At 45.7% G+C, this 22,061-nt stretch overlaps 1 protein-coding gene across 2 annotated transcripts in view; it reads right to left on the reverse strand.

Moving 5' to 3' along the window:
* THSD7B (thrombospondin type 1 domain containing 7B) overlaps positions 1 to 22,061 on the reverse strand; it is an 820,891-nt gene that overhangs the window by 360,741 nt on the left and 438,089 nt on the right. For both annotated transcript variants that reach the window (XM_077447767.1, XM_077447766.1), the window contains exons 11-12: positions 20,153 to 20,268; positions 12,910 to 13,042 (exon numbers count right to left, since the gene is read on the reverse strand). In XM_077447767.1, the coding sequence (XP_077303893.1) occupies positions 12,910 to 13,042; positions 20,153 to 20,268 (249 nt within the window). The remainder of the gene's footprint in view (positions 1 to 12,909; positions 13,043 to 20,152; positions 20,269 to 22,061) is intronic.

The following is a 22,061-nucleotide window of genomic DNA, read 5'->3' on the forward strand; positions in this document are numbered from 1 at the left end:
AACTCATAATACAATAGTGATGGTCACCGGGAAGAATGCTCTTTACATTTGAGGTCATTGGGAAGAATTACCCCCTTAGCCCTTGTATACACGGTCGGAGATTCCGACTACCAAATCCGACTGATTAATTCCGGAAGAGGTCCAGAAGTGATGTTGCATACACACGGTCGGACTAAGTTGTCGGAAAATCCGATTGCATATAGCGTGATGACGTTATTTCGTTACGACTGGACTACGTTCAGGCTAGTAGCCAATAGCTTTGGTCTAGGAATTTGATCTGAGCATGTGTGGCACTTTGTCCGTCGGAGTAGGCTACACATGATCGGAGTATGTCCGATCGGAGCACGTTGTCGGAAAATTTTACCAGCAAGTTGGGAAACCGATGCAGACCACACACTGTCGGAATATCCGACAAAACGGTCCGATAGGACACATTCCATCGGAATCTCCGACCGTGTGTACAAGGGCTAACAGATCAAAAAAAAGATCAATGGTGTCAGTGGAAACTTACCCGAGAGGTAGCAGGTGGTCAATGCTCGAGGAACCCCTAGAGTAGAGATATGCAATTAGCGGACCTCCAGCTGTTGCAAAACTAAAAAGTCCCATCATGCCTCTGTCTCTGGGTGTCATGCTTGAGCCTGTCAGAGTCTTGCTATGCCTCATGGGACTTGTAGTTCTGTAACAGCTGGAGGTCCGCTAATTGCATATCCCTGCCCTAGAGGAATGCTGTTCTATCCTCTAGGAGAAGCTTGTAGCTAGCTTTATTAAAAGGTACTTATATAGCACCATTCATTTATGCAGTCATTTTACATATGTATTATATATCCACATCAGTCCCTGCCCTCAAGGAGCTTCTAAGATCCCTAACTCACATTCAAACACATAGCAGGGACAATTTAGAGAGGAGCCAAATTAACCTACCAGCAGGTCCTTGGAGTGTGGGAGGAAACCAACAAAGGTAGAAGAAGAACATGAAAACTACAAGCAGGTAGTGCCATGGTTGGGATTTTAACTGACAACCCTAGTACTGTTAGGTGGAAGGGCTAGACACTTAAATAGGAAGTAAACCCTGATGAGTTTACTTCCTCTTTTATTCCCTGCAAAGGTAAAGCATAATGGACTACTATGCATCGCATAGTAGTCCATTATGTGTCACTTACATGACACAGGAGCCAGCGAAGTCACCGCTGTCCCCTGTAGTCCGGAGCCTCCATCTTCTTGGTGGGTCTCGCTGCTCTGCCGCTGTCATTCGGCGAAGCCGCGATGACGTCACTCCCGCGTATGCGCACGGGAGCCGCCACGCGCGGCATATTCGCCATTGACGGTGCCGCGCTCAGTGCGTGCCGTTGTCTACGGCACATGCGCCGTTAACAGCGGTGCCTGTCTTTCAGCAAATGTCTCCTAAACCGTATAGGTTTAGGAGATATTTCTTGGACCTACAGGTAAGCCTTAATCTAGGCTTACCTGTAGGTCAAAGTGTGTTGTAAGGGTTTACAACCACTTTAACCACTGTGCTACCCCATAAATCTATTCAATACTAATAAAAAGAAAAAGTTTTGACTTTAGATACATTGTAAGACAGTGATCATCAACCCCGTCCTCAGGGCCCACTAACAGGCCAGGTTTTATGTATTACCTTGGGGAGATGCAGACTAGAATACTGCAATCACTGAGCAGCAAATGATATCACCTGTGAGGACGGGGTTGATGACCACTGTTGTAAGAGATGGCGTCAATATTCCGTGAAGAAATATTTATTCATGTCTTAATTTCCTAGTAAATGTGTCCTCTGAAATTTGGGCAAAAGCCACAAACTACCTGCCATAACTTCCATAACATCGACAGAAACATATAACCGTTCAGTTGTTCTTTTCTATCCTTCCTTTCAGCACATTTTCCCTTTCCTTGAAGAAGATAAAATGCCAAATAATTCCTCAGGTGTGACTGTTTCATAAAACTGCAAGATCAGTTTCGGTGTCTGAAGACTCCAGGGATGGAGATGAGGATCAGACTCTTCGCTATACGTATGTCAGTTCCGTCACCTTCCGACATCAGAGCACCTTTGTACTTAAACACCTTTTTTTTTTCTTCTGCCATTTAAGATGAAGTAGGACTTGAATCACAGATATTGATCAGCCAGCAGACACATTTATAGCATAGTCACATAGTAATATGCAGGCAGCTGGTCTCCTGCTACTACCTTTCCTGTCATTATAGAGCAATCACTATGGGAGCAAACACAAATATATTTCCAAACCCTATACATCGGAAAGCAGCTTAATGGTTTTTTTTCTTCTTCACAAGAAAATTAGAAGCAATTGTATTCCCCGGCTTCAAGGAGTAGATGGTAGTTTAATGTCTGTGTGTATTTCGATGGCTCATGTGCAGCAGCTTATGAAAGTATAGAGGTGAGATAATTATAGGAAGCGAGCTAAGTGAAATGTGTCTTCAGCTTATCTGCTTGAGCAATCAGGCGGTGCCTTTGCCTGACACAGGGCCATTGTAAGCAAGCAGAAGGAAAGACAGGAGCCAGCGGGCCCCCACCATCAGTGCTTGGGCAGTACAAGGGGGGTATAGAACTGAGTGAGTTTCATAGACCAGCTGACCTAAAGTGGTATAAAACCCAAAAGAAAACATTTATTATATTGCAGTTTTATCATTTCTTAGATGTGGTGGCTGCATTAGTTTTAGTTTTTAGGCTTTCTTTCTTCTATTTTCATCTGGTGATCCAGTCAGTAAGTCTCTAGCAAATGTATCAGTTACAGAAATGAGGCAAACCATTTAAAGTGGTTGTAAACCCTTATAGACCACTTTGACCTACAGGTAAGCCTAGATTAAGGCTTACCTGTAGGTCCAAGAAATATCTCCTAAACCTACACGGTTTAGGAGATATTTGCAAAAAGACAGTCACAGCTGTCTACGGCGCATGAGCCGTAGACAGCAGCGCGCAGGCGCACTGAGCATGCCGCTGCTAATGGTGATATGCCGTTAGTGGAGGTGTTCTGACACAAAGTGTCCGCCTATCGAATAGTGTCCAGGCCATATTGTGCAGGCGCAACGCTTGCGCAGTACGGGGGACGAGGAGAAGCCAAACATCTCCGAAGAAGAACAGTGCCTGCGCACTGAGTCCAGGTTGAAGCCCCACCATCCAAGTGGACATAGAGTTTCTCATAGTAACAGGGCCCCTTGCTTCGCTCGCCACGCTTCGGGCACGGCCTCGCTTCACTCGGCTCTTTTATATGCTAACTCTTTGTCCACTTGGATGGTGGGGCTTGAACCCGGACATAGTACGCAGGCACCGCTTATCTTCAGAGATGTTTGGCTTCTCCTTGTCCCCCGTACTGCGGGCACTACAGGGCGGACACTATGTGATGGGGACACTATCTGATCGGACAGCGGCTCCTGTGCGCATGCGCGGGAGTGAAGTCATCGCGGTTCTGGCCAATCACAGCGCCGGAGCCACGAAAGAAGATGGGCACTCCGTGCAAGAGGGGGCAGCAGTGACATCGCTGGCTTCTGTGTCAGGTAAGTGACACATAATGGGGTACTATGCAATGCATAGTAGCCCATTATGCTTTACCTTTGCAGGGAATCAAAGAGGAAGTAAACCCATCAGGGTTTACTATTACTTCCTTTATCCCAAAAGGAAAAACTTTTTGAGATGGGAATGAGGGACACCTATCATCAAAAGTATGCAGGCATAGAACACACCCCCTGCCCCACCCCCTTAAAGGAGAACAAAAAAACAAAAAACAAGATTGGTTAAACCCACAAGTACTTTTTTTTTACCATTACTATTTCTTTATATTGGCTTTTGGAATTTACAAATGCAGCAATTTAGAAATCAGATGAAAGGTTTAGCACTAGAAAACACTGTTTTCATAGATAAAAAGTGCATTTTATATACATCTATATAAATCAGACCAAAATGAGGGACAAATGAGGCACAGAGGGACATTGCTCCAAATCAGGGACAGTTGGGAGCTATGTAACTACTTATAACGTTTTAGCTGACGTTTGGCATCCGTTTTAGTGTATTTAAATCTGCTAGTACATCTAATACTACCCTCCCCCCAGATTGACAATGCTGCTGTCTAAAGGTACCCCTGTGCTCCTTCATCCAGAGTGGGGACACTGTAATACAGGAGGTGTGTTACTGGCCAGATCTCCAGGTGAAAACTGAGGGGCAAAAGCCACAAAAAAGAAGACGTATACAGCCACCTCAGCTAGTGATTGAATTTACTGCAACATACCTGTATTACATTTTTAGTTTTGGGTTTTACATAGTTGGTAAGGTTGAATAAAGACACCAGTGCATCCAGTTCAACCTGTATTGGTGTGTGTGTGCAGAAAATCATTCCCCATATCCCCATATATTGTTTTCGTTAAGATGCACATCCATAAGTCTTTTAAAACGATCCATACTTCCTTCAGACACCACCCATTGTGGAAGAGAGTTCCACATCCTCACCGCCCTGACAGTGAAAAAAAAACCCTACACAGCTTCTCCTCCATTCTCATTGTGTGGCCCCGTGTCCTCTTACACTCCCAGGGACTGAAAAGTTTCAGAATTACACAGGGATCTCCATTTAATTTAATACGGCTTTAAAGCTGAAGTTTATTTATGGCAGCTTGGATACCATAATGTATACCATAGCTGGTTGGTGGCCCTGGAAACTGGAAATCACAGAATTATGCCCTGTATACATGGTTGGGCTTTCCGACGACAAAATCTATTGGATTTTTTAAGACGGATTTTGGCCCAAACTTGTCTTGCATACACACGGTCGCACAAAGTTGTCGGAAAATCCGATCGTTCTGAACGCGGTGACGTACGACGGCACTATAAATGGGCCAGTAGCCAATAGCTTTCGTCTCGTAATTTATTCTGAGCACTTTGTCTGTCGGAATTGTCTACACACAATCGGAATTTAAACGGTCGGATTTTGTTGTCGGAAAATTTTAGATCCTGCTCTCAAGCTTTGTGTGTCGGAAATTCCGACGGAAAAAGTCAGATGGAGCCCACACACGATCGGATTTTCCGACAACACGATCCGATCGCACATTTTCCATCAGAAAGTCCGACCGTGTGTACAGGGCATTAGACACCGCTACTTCAGTGATTTCCAGGAGCTACTGGGTCCTGTACTGAGCGGTCATCATGATGCATTCTAAATACAGTAATATAGATGTTTGGCACTGGCACCACCACATAAGAACCGGAAAGGATCTGCCCCCTTAATGACCAGGCCATTTTTTGCAATACGGCACTGCGTTGCTTTAATTGACAATTGCGCGGTCGTACTATGTTGTACCCAAACAAAATTAATGTCCATTTTTTCCCATAAATAGAGCTTTCTTTTGATGGCATTTGATCACCTCTGCGGTTTTTATAAACAAAAAAAGACTGACAATTAAAAAAAAAAGAAAATTTTTTTTTGCTATTTTGGCTATAATAAATATCCCCCCCAAAAAATGTAAAAAAAAAAATATTTCTTAATCAGTTTAGGCCAATATGTATTCTACTACATATTTTTGGTAAACAAAAAAAAATGCAATAGACGGATATTGATTGGTTTGCACAAAAGTTATAGCGGTACTGTGACATTGCAGCGGACAGATCAGACACTTCTGACACTCGTTTGGGACCATTAACATTTATACAGCGATCAGTGCTATAAAAATGCACTGATTACTATGTAAATGTCACTGGCAGGGAAGGGTTTAACACTAGGGGTGATCAAGGGGTGAAGTGTTCCCTAGGGAGGTGTTTCTAATTTGGGGGGGGGGGGGACTGACTGTAGGAGGAGAGAGATCGCTGTTCCTAATCACTAGGAACAGGCAATCTCTCTATACTCCCCTGTCAGAATGGGGATCTTTCTGTTTACATTGACAGATCCCAGTTCGAGCGATCGCGGGTGGCCAGCGGACATCCCTGCTGCAGGCCACACGCATCGGCTCTAGTGTCGTGCCTCCAATAGCTCTTAAAGTGGTTGTAAACCTTTTTTGTCTTACTTTTATCTATAGGTAAACCTAGAATAAGGCTTACCTATAGGTAGTGGAAATATTTCCTAAACGTGCGCTGTTTAGGCGATATTTCAGTTTTAGTGCGCCAATGTCGTCATCGGTGCATGTGCTGTGACGCAACGTGCTGTTTCTTCCCCCAGTGTCGTGACTGATGGCTCCTGTGTGCATGCACAGGGAGTGACATCACGCAACTCCGGCCAATCACAGAGCCGGAGTCCGTGGACCCTAGAAGGAAGAGAGGCGAAGATGGATGCGGCCTGCACAGGGGACAGCGTGGGCTTCGTTTGCAGGTAAGTGTCATACAATGGGCTAGTGTGAGCAATTATGCTTTTAATTTGCAAGCCTTGCGGGGAGCAAAAGAGGAAGTAAAACTCATCAGTGTTTACTCCCTTGTGACAGTGGCCGACGTACAATGACAGCGGTTCGTGCAGCCGTGGTGCTAACCTGCCGCAGTACAACTGTAGGGGCTGGTCGGCAAGTTGTTAAAGAATGCTTTGCATTTTCTGAATGAATGCAAGGTGTTCTATGATTGGACGAGGTGAGGTGGTGATGTCATGATCTCCACCTGGTCCAATCAGGAAATGCATTGCACTCATTGAGAAAATACAAAGCATTCTCTGAATTGCCCAGCGACCGACCTCCTGTATTCCCAATGCATTGAAAGCCGTCCACTCAGTTGGTAAGCATATTACCAACCTTTGGCGCTGGGATCACTGGATCTGTAGATTCACTATGCGGCTGCCATTTTTTACTTCAGCTTATAAAAGGCAAGGATGCATTTTATTGATTGTGGACACTCTGTTCATTATCCATTTATCATTTAACTTTTGCACTTGATTTATGAACTTTTCTTAATTGATCACAAACACGGGTTTCTTTTTTTTATACATATGTGAAAATTGATTTCATTATTGATTTATGTACACTGAAGGATTTTTCATGGTGAATTTATTATCAGCACTGATGAATTTATATTATTATATATTGACAAGGACAGATTTAATTATTTTTGGCGCTGTAATGTATTTGCACTCAGAGAATACTTTACATTAAATTTGTTGTTTGAAGGTTTTTTATCTTAATACATTCTATGCATTAGGATAAAATACCTTCTGTGCGCAGCATCCCCCCCCCATAATACTTAGTCCCGGGGACTCTCCTTCTTTATTGGCTGAGACAGTAGCATGGCACGCTTCCGCTGCTGTCAATCAAAGTTAGTGAGCCAATGAGGTGAGAAAGGGGGTGGGGCCAAACCACGGCTCCATGTCTGAATGGACACACAGAGCAGCGGCTCGGCTCGGGTGCCCCCATAGCAATCTGCTTCCTGTGGGGACACTCAGCAGGGGGGATGGGCCAGGAGAGCCAACGAGGAACCCGTGGAGAGGAGAATCTGGGCTGCTTTGTGCAAAATCACTGCACAAAGCAGGTAAGTATAACGTTTGTTATTTTAAAGAAAAAAAAAGTGACTTTAGTATCACTTTAACTACTTGCCAACCGCTGCACGCTGATAATACATCGGCACAATGGCAGTGGTGGGCAAATGGGCGTACCTGTTAATTTGTGGGGCTAGCGGGCACGCACGTGTCGCGTACATCATCTCCGTGCCTGCGGGACCTGCGGACTCGATGTCCTCTGGTGTCCTGACGATCGTGTCATGGAGCTGCAGAACGCAGAGATGTAAACAAGCCATTTCTCTGTTCTGCCTAGTGTAAAGTAAAGTAAAAAATATTGCTTTTTTTTCAAAATTGTCGCTATTTTTTTGTTTATAGCGCAAAAAATAGAAACCACAGAGATGATCAAATACCCCCAAAAGAAAGCTCTATTTGTGGGAAAAAAAGGACGTCAATTTTGTTTGGGTGCAGCGTCGCACGACCGCGCAATTGTCAGTTAAAGCTACGCAGTGCCGGATCACAAAAAGTGCTCTGGTCAGGAAGGGGGTACAATCTTCCGGGGCTGAAGCTGTTAATTCAGAAAATGCTCAGAATGGCGCCCATGCTGAGCGCCCATTGGCTGAATCCGAGTTCAGAATGCAGAAGGGCAACCAATCAGCATGGGACCCGGAAGCTAATGGAGTTTATTGGAGGAGAGGTGTCTATTACAATGATTTACAGCTTCCAGGTGGACCAGATGTAAGCATGTAATAATATACCACACCTGGGATTCTTCTTTAATTGTCTACAGAATCGAGTATGAGCTGGTGTATATGCCAGGCAAGCCATAGATTATGCAATTTTCTTTACTTCCACCACGAGTTGCAGGAAAGAAAATCGCTTGATTCCCCCATCTACACATTCAGTGTTGATGGAGGAATCCCTCCCGGGGTGCTATTTCTGTTGGCAGGGAGCCTTCTCACATTGATCACTGCTACCGGCACTGATCGCATGCAAAAAATCCAGCAGGCTAGTTTTACTCAAGTCAGTGGATGGATCAACTTCAGTACAACCAGCCAGCCCATAGGTGGATCGAATTTGGTGCAGTCCTGGCTAAACCAGCCAAGATTCCATCCATCTATGGCTGGCTTTAGGTACAAACCCACAAACAGATAGCGATAGTCACTAATCCTGGAGGTAGCGGCATTAGTAGCTGCTTTTAACCACATTTTTTGTTTGCAAATGTATTACAGGAAGAGAACCCACTTAATTTCACAGATTTAATTATTCCCTTCCATGCAAGCCTTTGAACAAAGCTCCAAATACATTTTCAAAGGCTTTCACCATTCCCGACTCATACTATGGAGTGTGCCAGGACTACTTATCTGCAAACCTTGAGTCAGTCTTTCAACAAAAAGCTTCTAAATCCTGATCACTATAAAACTGGATGATAGCTATATCACTCAGCTGTGACAGGAAAACAACATTTCAATTTCTGTGTTGTTCTCAGATGTAGGATGGCATCACATCTAAATTAGTCATTATTGTAGACCTATCACTTACTTTACAAGTCTGCATGAATAAAATCCTGACTTGTCACAATAGAATTAATAACAGTTCCTTTGCCATTACAAAGCAGTCCCTGAACTTCAGATATCAATGTGCCTACACACACGATCTCTCAAGGTCTGTGTAAGTGTAGCACTGTGGGAAAGCAATAGCGTTTGTCTGATGAAATTGCATGGCCCCGTAAAGCCTACCTGACAAATATCAAATGGCATTTTTGCTAATGTAGCCAGGAGCTGGCTAATTTTGCCTGCATATTCAGGAGACACTCTGCAATATTGCTACAGTTTGGCTTTTTTGTCCTAGTGCCCAGCCTGGACTCTATGTTGTCACATCACTTTCAGGGTGAATGAGAACTAAGAATGGATCAAAGCATCTTGGGACATGTAGTCCACAGAACTGTTATGGACTACTAATCCTAGCCAGCTGGGGAGGTACGACAGAATGATGGGAGAGGCAATAAAAAGCCTGTGGGGGATGGAATCATTCTCTTGGGGACATGGCCTGGATCTGCAAGCAGTGACTCTGTGTCAGACCGTGCTGGGAGCGAGTTGCGGCCTGTGCAACAGGGAAAAGGAGAGTCATTGGCGAGCGGGTGCAGGAGCACCCACTTCTGGTCTTTAGCGGTAGCTTGGAGGCCGGTGTCATCACATTCACGGCAGATCCAGACAGGCTGCGGCACAGTGCCACGCAGGGATGAGTTCCATCCCTCAGGCTAGATCCTGCAGAGGCCTGCTGTGGAACCCTCACACCACTCATCAATATCGAAGGCCGCTGGGATTGGTGAGCGAGCTATTGCCCAACCTCCTATAACAAAGGATACTGCATGCAGACACCATTGTCTTGTTTTCCTGGTCTTAATCCTGTAGGACTTTGTGCTACATTAAGGGCCCTTTCACAAGGGCTTGTCCATGTACGGACTACAGTTTGCTCAGCAGAGATTAATCCGCTGATCCCCGCTGAGAAGGAGGATGACAGGTACATCTCCAGGGGCAGACTGACCAGTCGGTCACTCAGACGACACCCGAGGGCCCGAGGACATTAGGGGCCCCCAGACTCGGCCACATGAGAGGCCACTTGCAGCGGCTGTATTACATGTCATGATGCGATAATAATACTTCTAACTGCGCAATGCTCCTCGCTGGCCCCTCCTTCCCTCCCGTCCGTCCCAGGGGCCTGTACTGTATGTGTCGTGACATCACCTGGAACGGACGAGAAGAGTGGAGAGGCCGGCGGGGAGCAGCGCGCCGTTATAAGTATTATTATCGGCATCCGGTGACTCGCCATATGTGATGGGGGGTACAGATGTATGGGCCCGGGTCCACCCACCCCACAGTGTCCTCCTGACTGTGTGCATGTCCCCCTGTGTGCATGTCCCCCTTTGTGCATGTCTCCCTTTATGCATGTCTCCCTTTGTGCATGTCTCCCTTTGTGCATGTCCCCCTGTGTGCATGTTCTCCTGTGATGTGTGCGTGTCCCCCTGTGTGCGTGTCCCCCTGTGTGTGTGTCTCCTTGTGATGTGTGTGTCCCCCTGTGATGTGTGTGTCCTCCTGTGTGCATGTCCCCCTGTGTGCATTGTCCTCTTGTGTGAGTGTTCCCCTGTGTGCATGTCCTCCTGTGCTGTGTGGGTGTCGTCCTGTGTGAGTGCCCTCCTGTGAGAGTGTCCTCCTGTGTGCATGTCCCCTTGTGTGTGTGTGTGCGTTCTCCCTCCAGTGTCCCCCCCGTGTGTGCGTTCTCCCTCCAATGTCCCCCCCGTGTGTACGTTCTCCCTCCAGTGTCCCCCCGTGTGTGCATTCTCCCTCCAGTGTCCCCCCCCCGTGTGTGCATTCTCCCTCCAGTGTCGCCCCCCGTGTGTGCGTTCTCCCTCCAGTGTCCCCGTGTGTGCGTTCTCCCTCCAGTGTCCCCCCATGTGTGCGTTCTCCCTCCAGTGTCCCCCCGTGTGTGCGTTCTCCCTCTAGTGTCCCCCCCATGTGTGCGTTCTCCCTCCAGTGTCCCCCCGTGTGTGCGTTCTCCCTCCAGTGTCCCCCCGTGTGTGCGTTCTCCCTCCAGTGTCCCCCCCATGTGTGCGTTCTCCCCTCCAGTGTCCCCCCGTGTGTGGAGGAGTTTGATTGTTGATGGGGAGGGTGATCTGTGCAGCGGGGTGAGGGGGAGGACAATTATCAAAATTGGTCCCCCTGTGGCTCCTCTTGCAGCAGATGAAAGCCAATGGGAGGGAGTGGAGGAGAAGTTGGCCGCACTGCTGGGAGAACCTCAGATAGATTTTTAAACTGCCTGGTCATAAAGTGAGAGGCAGCACAGGGGCTGAGCTGTGTAAGGGCCGGTTCACACTGCGGGCGATGCGAGGCGACACGACTTGCCTCGCCGCAATCTGACAAGTCGCCCCCGTTCTGTACAATGGAACCGTTCTGAGAGGAGCGACTCGAGTCGCTCCGACTCAGAAAAAAGGTTCCTGTACTACTTCTGGGCGACCTCGGGGCGACTTGCATTGACTTCTATACAGAAGTCATTTGCAAATCGCCGCTGAGGTCGCGGCAGGTCGCGGCGAGGCAAGTCGGTGTCGCCTCGCATCGCCTGCAGTGTGAACCGGCCCTAATTAAGATGGACTTTTGCATTGGCTAGACACAGGGAGAAAGGCAACTAAGGAATGGAAATGGGCGAGTATGATAGATGTTTACACTGGCAGGACACTGGATAAGATGCAGCTGAGAGCCTGAGCTCTGTGAGAGTATTGGAATTTTATACTATCTGGTCACAGAGTGAGAAACAGCAGAAGGGCTGGGCTGTGTGTGATAGATTCTTACACTAGCAACTAACAAGGAGGTGAATATCATGAACTTTTATACCAACTGGTTGTAAAATGGTAAAATTATATGAAGCAGAGAGAGTGTTTTTTTTATGTAATGGATTTTAACAAGTGTTGGTCAAAGAGTGAGAGGCAGACATGGAACTCAACTGTGTAAGTGTGATGGATCTTTAATATGTATGGCAACAGAGTTAAAGGCAGCAGACAAACTGAGCTATGTACGATGGGTTTTTACACTGATTTGTCAGAGAATGAGATACAGCAGGGGGACTGAGACTTATGATGTGATGGATTTTTACACTAACTGGTCAAAGACTGAGAGGCAGCACCAGGAGGCTGAGTTGTATGTGACAAGTACACAGGGCCAAAAACATAAAAAGCACATCACAGCCATTGGGATTTAGATGATTGGATCTACCCTGGGCCTGCATTGTGGATGCTGAACCCAGATGACATCTGAGCAAAGATAATGCTAGCCATTTGAGTAGAAAGGAGGTCATAGTCAAATGGATAAGTGTGATGTCTTTGACAAGCTACTCACAAGTAAGTTGTTCATGTATGGATATACATCTTACGCTAGCTACATTTTAAATACATATATTTTAACTGCAGATTTATTCCAAAACCTTGTTATTGTTCAATCTCTAAGCCCTTGTACACACGGTCGGAGATTCCAACAACCAAATCCGTTGGATTCTGTCCGTCGGATTTTGTCCGACGGATCTTGTCCAAAACTGTTGCATACACACGGTCGGACGAAGTTGTCGGAAAATCCGATCGCTCAGAATGTGATGACGTTATTTCGTTACAACGGGACTATGTTCAGGCTAGTAGCCAATAGCTTTGATGTAGGAATTTGATCTGAGCATGCGTGGCACTTTGTCCGTCGGAGTAGGCTACACATGATCGGAGTATGTCCGATTGGAGCATTTTGTCGGAAAATATTTCCGGCAAGTTGGAAAATTTGGTCCGACGGATATTCCGACGGAAACAGTCCAATGCAGACCACACACAGTCGGAATATCCGACAAAACACTCCGATCGGACACATTCCAACGGAATCTCTGACCGTGTGTACAAGGGCTAAGAGTGTAACATTTTTAGAATCCCCTTATATGTATACAGAAGCTTAACAATAAATACCTGAACAGAAGACAGTTAGGGACATCCTCACATTCTCGCTCTTCATATAAGGTGTCGGGACATTGCTGACCCCCATTAAGTGCCTCTTGTAGGGTGATTCTGTATCGGGTCTGTTTAACCACAGAGCTGTTCCCTGAAACAGAATATTAAGTTATCACATAAACAATATCATGAATCCTTTTGGAAATAGGGCAAAATCAAGTACATAGGTGGGATTAAAGCTGAATTCCAAGAATTTGGCTTCTTTGTAAAAAGTGAAGGCACACTGTGAATTCAGTCCAAGGGAGTGCATGACACCCCCTGGGCTTATCTCTATTATTTCCAATTTTTTGCACTCCTGGAGGATGGGCACAAAGCTATTTCCACCCTCCCCACCCGCCTGCCCAATCACTGAAGCTTTTGAATTATGTGAGCTCCTCTGAATGAGAAGCAGAGGGGAGGGGCAGGCATAGCTGCTCTGTGTTCTTCTCTCCTCTCATACAGCTCCTTATGCTCCTGCATAAAGCTGTCAGATATAAATCATAGAGATAAGTTCTAAAGATGTTATGCATCTCCTTGGAATTAACTCATAGTGTGCGTGCACTTTTTATAAAGTGGCTGAATATATATATATATATATATATATATATATACATATACATATATATAGTATCTCACAAAAGTGAGTACGCCCCTCACATTTTTGTAAATTGTTTATTCTATCTTTTCATGTGACAACACTGAAGAAATGACACTTTGCTACAATGTAAAGTAGTGAGTGTACAGCTTGTATAACAGTGTAAATTTGTTGTCCCTTCAAAATATCTCAACACACAGCCATTAGTGTCTGAACCACTGGCAACAAAAGTGAGTACACCCCTAAGTGAAAATGTCCAAATTGGGCCCAATTAGCCATTTTCTCTACACTGTGTCATGTGACAAGGTCTCAGGTGTGAATGGGGAGCAGGTGTGTTAAATTTGGTGTTATCACTCTCACTCTCTCATACTGGTCACTGGAAGTTCAACATGGCCCCTCATGGCAAAGAATTCTCTGAGAATCGGGAAAACAGAATTGTTGTTCTACATAAAGATGGCTATAAGAAGATTGCCAAGACCCTGAAACTGAGCTGCAGCACCGTGGCCAAGACCATACAGCAGTTTAACAGGACAGATTCCACTCAGAACAGGCCTCGCCATAGTCGATCAAAGAAGTTGAATGCACGTGCTCAGCATCATATACAGAGGTTGTCTTTAGGAAATAGACATATGAGGGCTGCCAGCATTGCTGCAGAGGTTGAAGTGGTGGGGGGGGGGGGGGTCAGTCTGTCAGTGCTCAGACCATACGCCACACACTGCACCAAATTGCAGTGTGCCGCGTATGGGCTGCAAATTGGGCTGCATGGCTGTAGTCCCAGAAGGAAGCCTCTTCTAAAGATGATGCACAAGAAAGCCCACACACAGTTTGCTAAAGACAAACAGACTAAGGACATGGATTACTGGAACCATGTACTGTGGTCTCATGAGACCAAGATAAACTTACTTGGTTCAGATGGTGTCAAGTGTGTGTGCCGGCAACCAAGTGAGGAGTACAAAGACAAGTGTGACTTGCCTACAGTTAAGCATGGTGGTGGGAGTGTCATGATCTGGGGCTGCATGAGTGCTGCCGGCACTGGGGAGCTACAGTTCATTGAGGCAATCATGAATGTCAAAGTGCACTGTGACGTACTGAAGCAGAGCATGATCCCCTCTCTTCAGAGACTGGGCAACCGGGCAGTATTCCAACATAACGACCCCAAACACACCTCCAAGAGGAACACTGCCTTGCTAAAGAAGCTGAGGGTAAAGGTGATGGACTGGTCAAGCATGTCTCCAGACCTAAACCCTATTGAGCATCTGTGGGGCATCCTCAAACGGAAATTGGAAGGTCTCTAGCATCCACCAGCTCTGTGAGGTCATCATGGAGGAGTGGAAGAGGACTCCAGTGGCAACCTGTGAAGCTCTGGTGAACTCCATGCCCAAGAGGGTTAAGGCAGTGCTGGAAAATAATGGTGGCCACACAAAATATTGACACTTTTGGTCCAGTTTGTATACCGTATATACTCGAGTATAAGCCGAGATTTTCAGCCTCTTTTTTGAGGCTGAAAGTGCCCCCCTCGGCTTATACTCGAGTCATCGCCGTCTGACTGCTCGATCAGCGTATCGAGCAGACAGACGGCGGACATACTACAATTCGAAAGCCGCGCCTCCGCCTCCGCCTCCGCCTGTGATAGGCGGAACACTGAATTTCCCAGCAGCCTGTGTTCCGCCTATCACGGACATCGTCTCATCCTCGTCCGTAGTACGAGGATGAGACGATGTCCGTGATAGGCGGAACACAGGCTGCTGGGAAATTCAGTGTTCCGCCTATCACAGGCGAAGGCGGAGGCGGAGGCGCGGCTTTCGAATTGTAGTATGTCCGCCGAGGCGCCGACGAAGAGCGGCGATCCTGGCAAGGCACGGGACGGAGGCAAGGCAAGGCACGGCACGGGACGGGACGGAGGCAAGGCACGACACGGGACGGAGGCAAGGAGGCAAGGCACGGCACGGGACGGAGGCAAGGAGGCAAGGCACGGCACGGGACGGAGGCAAGGAGGCAAGGCACGGCACGGGACGGAGGCAAGGCACGGGACGGAGGCTCGGGACACAGGTAGGCTGGACACACACACACACACACACACACACACACACACACACACACACACACACACACACACACACACACGGACACACACACACAGGGATGGATGGATGGAGACACACACACACAGGGATGGATGGATGGATGGATGGAGACACACACACACAGGGATGGATGGATGGATGGAGACACACACACACAGGGATGGATGGATGGATGGACACACACACACACAGGGATGGATGGATGGATGGACACACACACACACAGGGATGGACGGACACACAGGGATGGACGGACACACAGGGACGGACACACACACAGGGATGGACAGGCATGTCTCACCCTCGGCTTATACACGAGTCAATAAGTTTGCCAGTTTTTTTGGGGGTAAATTGGGGGCCTCGGCTTATATTCGGGTCGGCCTATACTCGAGTATATACGGTATTTTCACTTAGGGGTGTACTCATTTTTGTTGCCAGTGGTTTAGACATTAATGGCTGTGTGTTGAGTTATTTTGAGGGGACAGCAAATTTACACTGTTATACAAGCTGTACACTCACTACTTTACATTGTAGACAAGTGTAATTTCTTCAGTGTTCACATGAAAAGATAGAATAAAATATTTTAAAAAATGTGAGGGGTGTACTCACTTTTGTATTTGTTTCCCAGGTTCCCAAAATAGGTTCAACAATAAGACCTCCTAATGGCCTCCTGCGCGGTGACTTATAAGTCACTTTTAAATTTCCTTTGATGAGATATTTCCCGACACCTGCTCTCGGTTGTTTGGCTCCCTGACAACAGAGTATCATTTAATATTGTTAGCGTTCTGCAGATCAATAAAGTCATACAGTCTAAAGGATGACCTAATTCTTTTATTAAAAATGTTATTATCTCTTTTGTTTTCTTTTATATTCTGCTTGGAAAAATACAGACTAAACAGCTGTTGAGTTTTTTTCCTTCTTATTGCCTAATAGATTATTTTCAGCAGAGCTGTTTACCCAGGTAGCGCGGTCTCCCGTGTCGAGACAAAGATTGTTCCCCCTGAACATTCTATTATTTCTTTCTATAATTCTGCAGTTTTTTTTTTTTCCTTTATTTTTTGCTGGAAATAATAGCATCACAGATGTTGCAGATTCCATCTGAGAAGCCCATCAAGCAGCCGTTCCTTTCATTTGTTCTCCGATGCTCATCTAGTACAGCCGAAGGGAGTCGGGGGATCTCCGCTGCAGTGTTGGGTTCACTGAACACTCACCCCAGTCATTGTTCACTTCAGCTGTGTGCTAAATCTACCAGGTTTATCACCTCAATACTCAGCTTGAAATAAAAATAACTAAGACACTTGTCATTTAGTAGCTGTACAGGAGGGAAGGGAAGTTGATACAGCCTGCAGCATTTATTCTTTGAGGCTCAAAAAGTGGCTCCAGCGAATGGGTAAAACCAGGAAATGCTGAAATTGTGCTAAAGTTAGAAAGTTTTAACCTGTTAAAAAAAAAGAAAGTTTCTTGGCTGCTGAGAAGCATAGTCATGGCCAACTTAACTATTCAAAGATGGATTTGCTCAAAAGGACTCTAATGCCCTGTACACACAGGGTGGACTTTTCAACAACAAAATCGGTCTGATTTTTTCCGACGACAAAATCCGTCTGATTTTTTCCGACGACAAAATCCATCTGATTTTTTTCCGACGGATTTTGCCCCAAACTTCTCTTGCATACACACGGTCGCACTGAACGTGGTGACGTACAACTAGTACGACGGGACTATAAACGGGCCAGTAGCCAATAGCTTTCGTCTCGTAATTTATTCCGAGCATGCGTGGCACGTTGTCCGTCGGAATTGTCTACACACGATTGGAACTTAAACGATCAGATTTTGTTGTCGGAAAATTTTAGATCCTGCTCTCAAACTTTGTGTGTTGGAAATTCCAGTTGGAAAAAGTCAGATGGAGCCCACTCACGATTGGATTTTCCGAAAACAAGATCCGAAACGCACATTTTCCGTCGGAAAGTCCGACCGTGTGTACAGGGCATTAGGCATAGTATGTTGGAATGGGCAAGGCCATAGCTCTATTGCAGCCTTTCTTAAAGAGGAAGTAAACCCTGATGGATTTACTTCCTCTTTTCATTCCCTGCAAAGGTAAAGCATAATGGACTACTATGCATCGCAGGACACAGATTAAGGAAAAAGTTCATGTACCAGCTGTTCTCAACAATTAATATAAAAAGACAAAGTTTTGCCTAAACAGGCATCATCTGGCATCAACAGGCACCCCAGATGATGTCTGTTTAGGCGAAACGCGTATGGTTGCTACGCTGATCCCATGGTTACTGTCTGACTTGAAGCGCTTGTTTTTTACTCTGGAAATGTAAGTACAATTCTTATGTTTACACAATAAATGTTCCCTACAGAATTACGCTATGTGCCTTGTTCTTCCTCTTTTTTCTCCACTTGGTTTGGTTATTTTGCTCGTGTACTATTGACCTGCTGCATCCATCGATTTGGAGCGTTTGTTTGGAGGCCATGTCCAAATAGTGAGCCTGAATTCTCTGGTCATCTTGCAAAGTTTGTTTTACTCATCAGGTGTATACCTGTATGAGTCCATTCTTTCTGGTAAGCGACTGGTTCTTCTGGTGGTGGAACTTGTATGTCACTTTTGTCACGTTTGGATGTTCACTCTGGATGTTCACTTTGTGACTGTTATTCACCCAATTTTTGGACTTTACACTTTGGAATACACTAGGACCTGCTTGTTTTCCTTTACATTTATATCTTGGACATTATTTTTTCATGGAATATATGTCAATATGTATTCTTACATTTTACTTTTGATATTGATTATCTTTTTAGCGCTGCACATTTTCTCGACATATTTCTGTTTATTTTACACCTCTGTGCTGGCTGCTTTGTCTAGATAGTGCGGTATATTTTGTCACTTTTGTGCACAGTCATGTTGGAACAGGAAGGGGCCATCCCCAAACTGTTTCCACAAAGTTTGGGGCATGAAATTGAGCAAAATGTCTTGGTATGCTGGCACCTTAAGAGTTCCCTTCACTGAAACTAAGGGGCCAAGCCCAACCCCTAAAAGGCAACCCCACACCATAATCCCCATTAAATGATTTGGACCAGTGCACAAAGCAAGGTCCATAAAAACATGGATGAGCGAGTTTGGTGTGGACGAACTTGACTGTCCTGACCTCAACCCGATGGAACACGTTTGTGATAAATTAGAGGGGAGACTTCATAAATGGGCTTCTGGAAGAATGGTCAAACATTCCCATAGACACACTCCTAAACCTTGTGGACAGCCTTCCCAGAAGAGTTGAAGCTGTTATAGCTGCAAAGGGAGGGCCAACTCAGTATTGAACCCTACGGACTAAGACTGGGATGCCATTGCGTTTAAAGGCCCGCTACTTTTGGCAATATAGTGTATATACTTAATTAGAGACTGGCCATTCAAGATTTTTTAGCAATTAGATCTCCTATAGATGATTTGATGTATCTTCCTAATGATATAATCCCTATGACCAGCCTGGTATTCTGCTCCACACACCTGACACTTAAATTACTCACTTAGTGGTGGCCGATGATGCATATAAACTGCCCCTTACCCATGAGTAAACCTTGGATGACGGAGCAAAAGGTGTTGGAGGAGTGGCCTGGTGGGGGTCCAGGCTGAGACTGCCACTTGTTAACACACAGCGGGTCTTGTTCTGATGTGCAGCTCCCGGGACTTTTAGGCCTCTTTCACATGACCGATACATTCAGGCCCACCTGTCAGTTTTTTAGGCGGACCTGAACAGATGCTCCATATAGGTCTATGGAGCGTCGGATGTCAGCGGTGACATGTCCGCAGACATCCGACCCGAAAAATTGTGATGGAGGAAAAACCTACTTTTCCATCCGCCTGCGGGTCGGATTGGGTGACGACGGACTCTGTGGTCTGTCGTCATCCGATCTCCCATAGGGGAGAGCAGCACTCTGACAGGTCCGTCCCTGCACAGTGCGCAGAAATGGACCTGTCATCTTCCTGCTCAGCGGGGATTGACGGAGCGATCCCCGCTGAGCAAGCAGATGTCCACGGGGCGGATAATCACAGATCCGTCCGGTGTGAAAGAGCCTTTAGTTCTCCTCTATCATCGTCTGCAACATGGGTGGGCTCCTTCCCAGCCAGCACTCACAGCAGCAGGCACAGGACTATACTTACATGCAGCCTGGGTGGCTCACATACATACCATGGGTGCACTGTGTGCATCAGTAGAGACACACAGCCCTGTAGCCTAGGATGGCAAGGCACTCCACTGCATCTCCCTTCTCCAAGCAAACAGATTGGCTCAAGACTGCACTGTTAACAGTTAACTCTTGCAAGTGAAGCCTGGAAGTTCAGGGAATCAGCACTAAGAAAGCAGGAACCAACAGCACTGAATGTTATACGTGGCAAGTGGCGGGGTAAGAATTTGAACAAACAGCTTACTATGGGATGTTTATTTTATTGTGCTCAGGGTGTTAACCTAAAAAACACTGAGGGTTTAATACAACTGTAACCTCTTTTCTGGAAATGATGATTTGGCTTTACATGTACACTCACCAGGTTGGCAGGTTTTTGGGCAAGGAGTCCACTCACTGAAAAGGGTGACAACACAGTCTCTAGTACAGGGCAGAGGACATGGCTGGCTGGTGTCGGGTTTGTTAGATTCTGGGCACCTGTAATACAAAACACAATGCTGTTAGCAGTAGACATAAATCATAGTGGGCCTATCATGTAGAATAAAGGTTTCGTACCCATTAAGCATACATCACTGTTGTCTAGCAGTTTTTCAACAATTATTTAGTAAAGGTAGCATTTAAAATTCTGCACACCAATCTAAAATGTAAAAACTAAACAAATATTTTGCAGCAGCATCCAAACATGTAACGCCCCCCCCCCCCAAACATTAGAGGTGATTTATTCCTCCACCTTAACACACTGGAACTGACTCCCTTACTGTCTCTCCTTTTCTCTGTTAATGTGATTCCAGTGCTGGCAGCGAGGGGCATGGAGAGGCAAACACGGATGTTGTGCAGGTATCTGACACCCTTCTTATCAACCAATGATGCCATCAGTTTTTGGGATGCCAGTGGCAAGGTTATAATTCTGCACAATGAAAACCTGTGGCTTTGTGTAACAAAAAGTCAGGTGTGAATGACTTGCTTGTTCACAATTTCTGGGCAATTTGTCCCAGTTTTTTTAAAGCATTTTTCCAATGCACACTCTTTAGCGCCACCCTTTGGGCTCCTTCTGCTAATTTCTTGTTAGTAGAAGTTTGGTGAGTGTTGAATCGCACTTTTCATTTCATGCTTTTCAGTTTGCGGTTTTAATTTTGCGTTGTTCGTTTCTGTTGCGGAATTGGAGGAGATAACGTATTATTTAATATTGGCCTTGGAGTTATTGCTTTGACCCAAGTCCCATCCAGGAACAGGAGGAAGAGGATTTCTTGGACCAAAAATTGGTTGCGTTATTAATCGTGACCAATTATGTCATATGCCTTTGCTGTGGAAGCTCCAGGAGAATAATCCAGATGATTTTCGGAATTATCTCCGGATAACGGACCCCTGCTTTCACCAACTCTTGGCATTGTTGACCAGCTATATTAAAGTAGTTGTAAACCCTTACAAACCACTTTGACCTACAGGTAAGCCTAGATTAAGGCTTACCTGTAGGTCCAAGAAATATCTCCTAAACCTATACGGTTTAGGAGATATTTGCCCGAAGACAGGCACCGCTGTCTACGGCGCATGCGCCGTAGACAGCGGCGCACAGGCGCACTGAGCGCGGCTTTTCCAACAATGGAGCTGCCGCGCGTGTCAGCTCCCGTGCGCATGCGCGGGAGTGACGTCATTGCGGCTCCGCCGAATGACAGCCGCGGAGCTGCGAGACCCCACCGAAAAGATGGATGCACCGGACTACAGGGGACAGCGGTGACATCGCTGGCTCCTGTGTCAGGTAAGTGACACATAATGGACTACTATGCGATGCATAGTAGTCCATTATGCTTTGCCTTTGCAGGGAATGAAAGAGGAAGTAAACCCATCAGGATTTACTTCCTCTTTAAGAAGCAGGACACATGCATGAGGCTTTTATTTTATTTTTTGGTTGAATTATAATGATTTGATTTGGTATATTTTCTATATTTTTGGATGCATAGAATGCACTTTTTGGTTAAGCTCTATTGGCAGATAGCATGTCTAATTTTATTTGTTTTCTTTTTTTAATGCACAATAAAAAAATTATGTAGAATAATACTTGGCTATATGTTTTACTTCAAATGACAGTTTGGGAGTCGGCAGTTACATTTAAAAAAAATACAATGTAAAATTGACAAGAGACACCAACATAGTTGTAAAAAAAAAAAAAGCATAATAATATTATTCTTGATATCACTAGAAAAAAAAAAGCCTTTGAAAATTTGTTTGCAATAACTCCATCAGTATCACCAGCAAAGCAGCTTCATTATTAT

This window comes from Lithobates pipiens, unplaced genomic scaffold (genome assembly GCF_037356315.1).
Source record: "Lithobates pipiens isolate NorthernLeopardFrog02 unplaced genomic scaffold, aLitPip1_a1.2 Scaffold_22, whole genome shotgun sequence".
Lineage (NCBI taxonomy): Eukaryota > Metazoa > Chordata > Amphibia > Anura > Ranidae > Lithobates > Lithobates pipiens.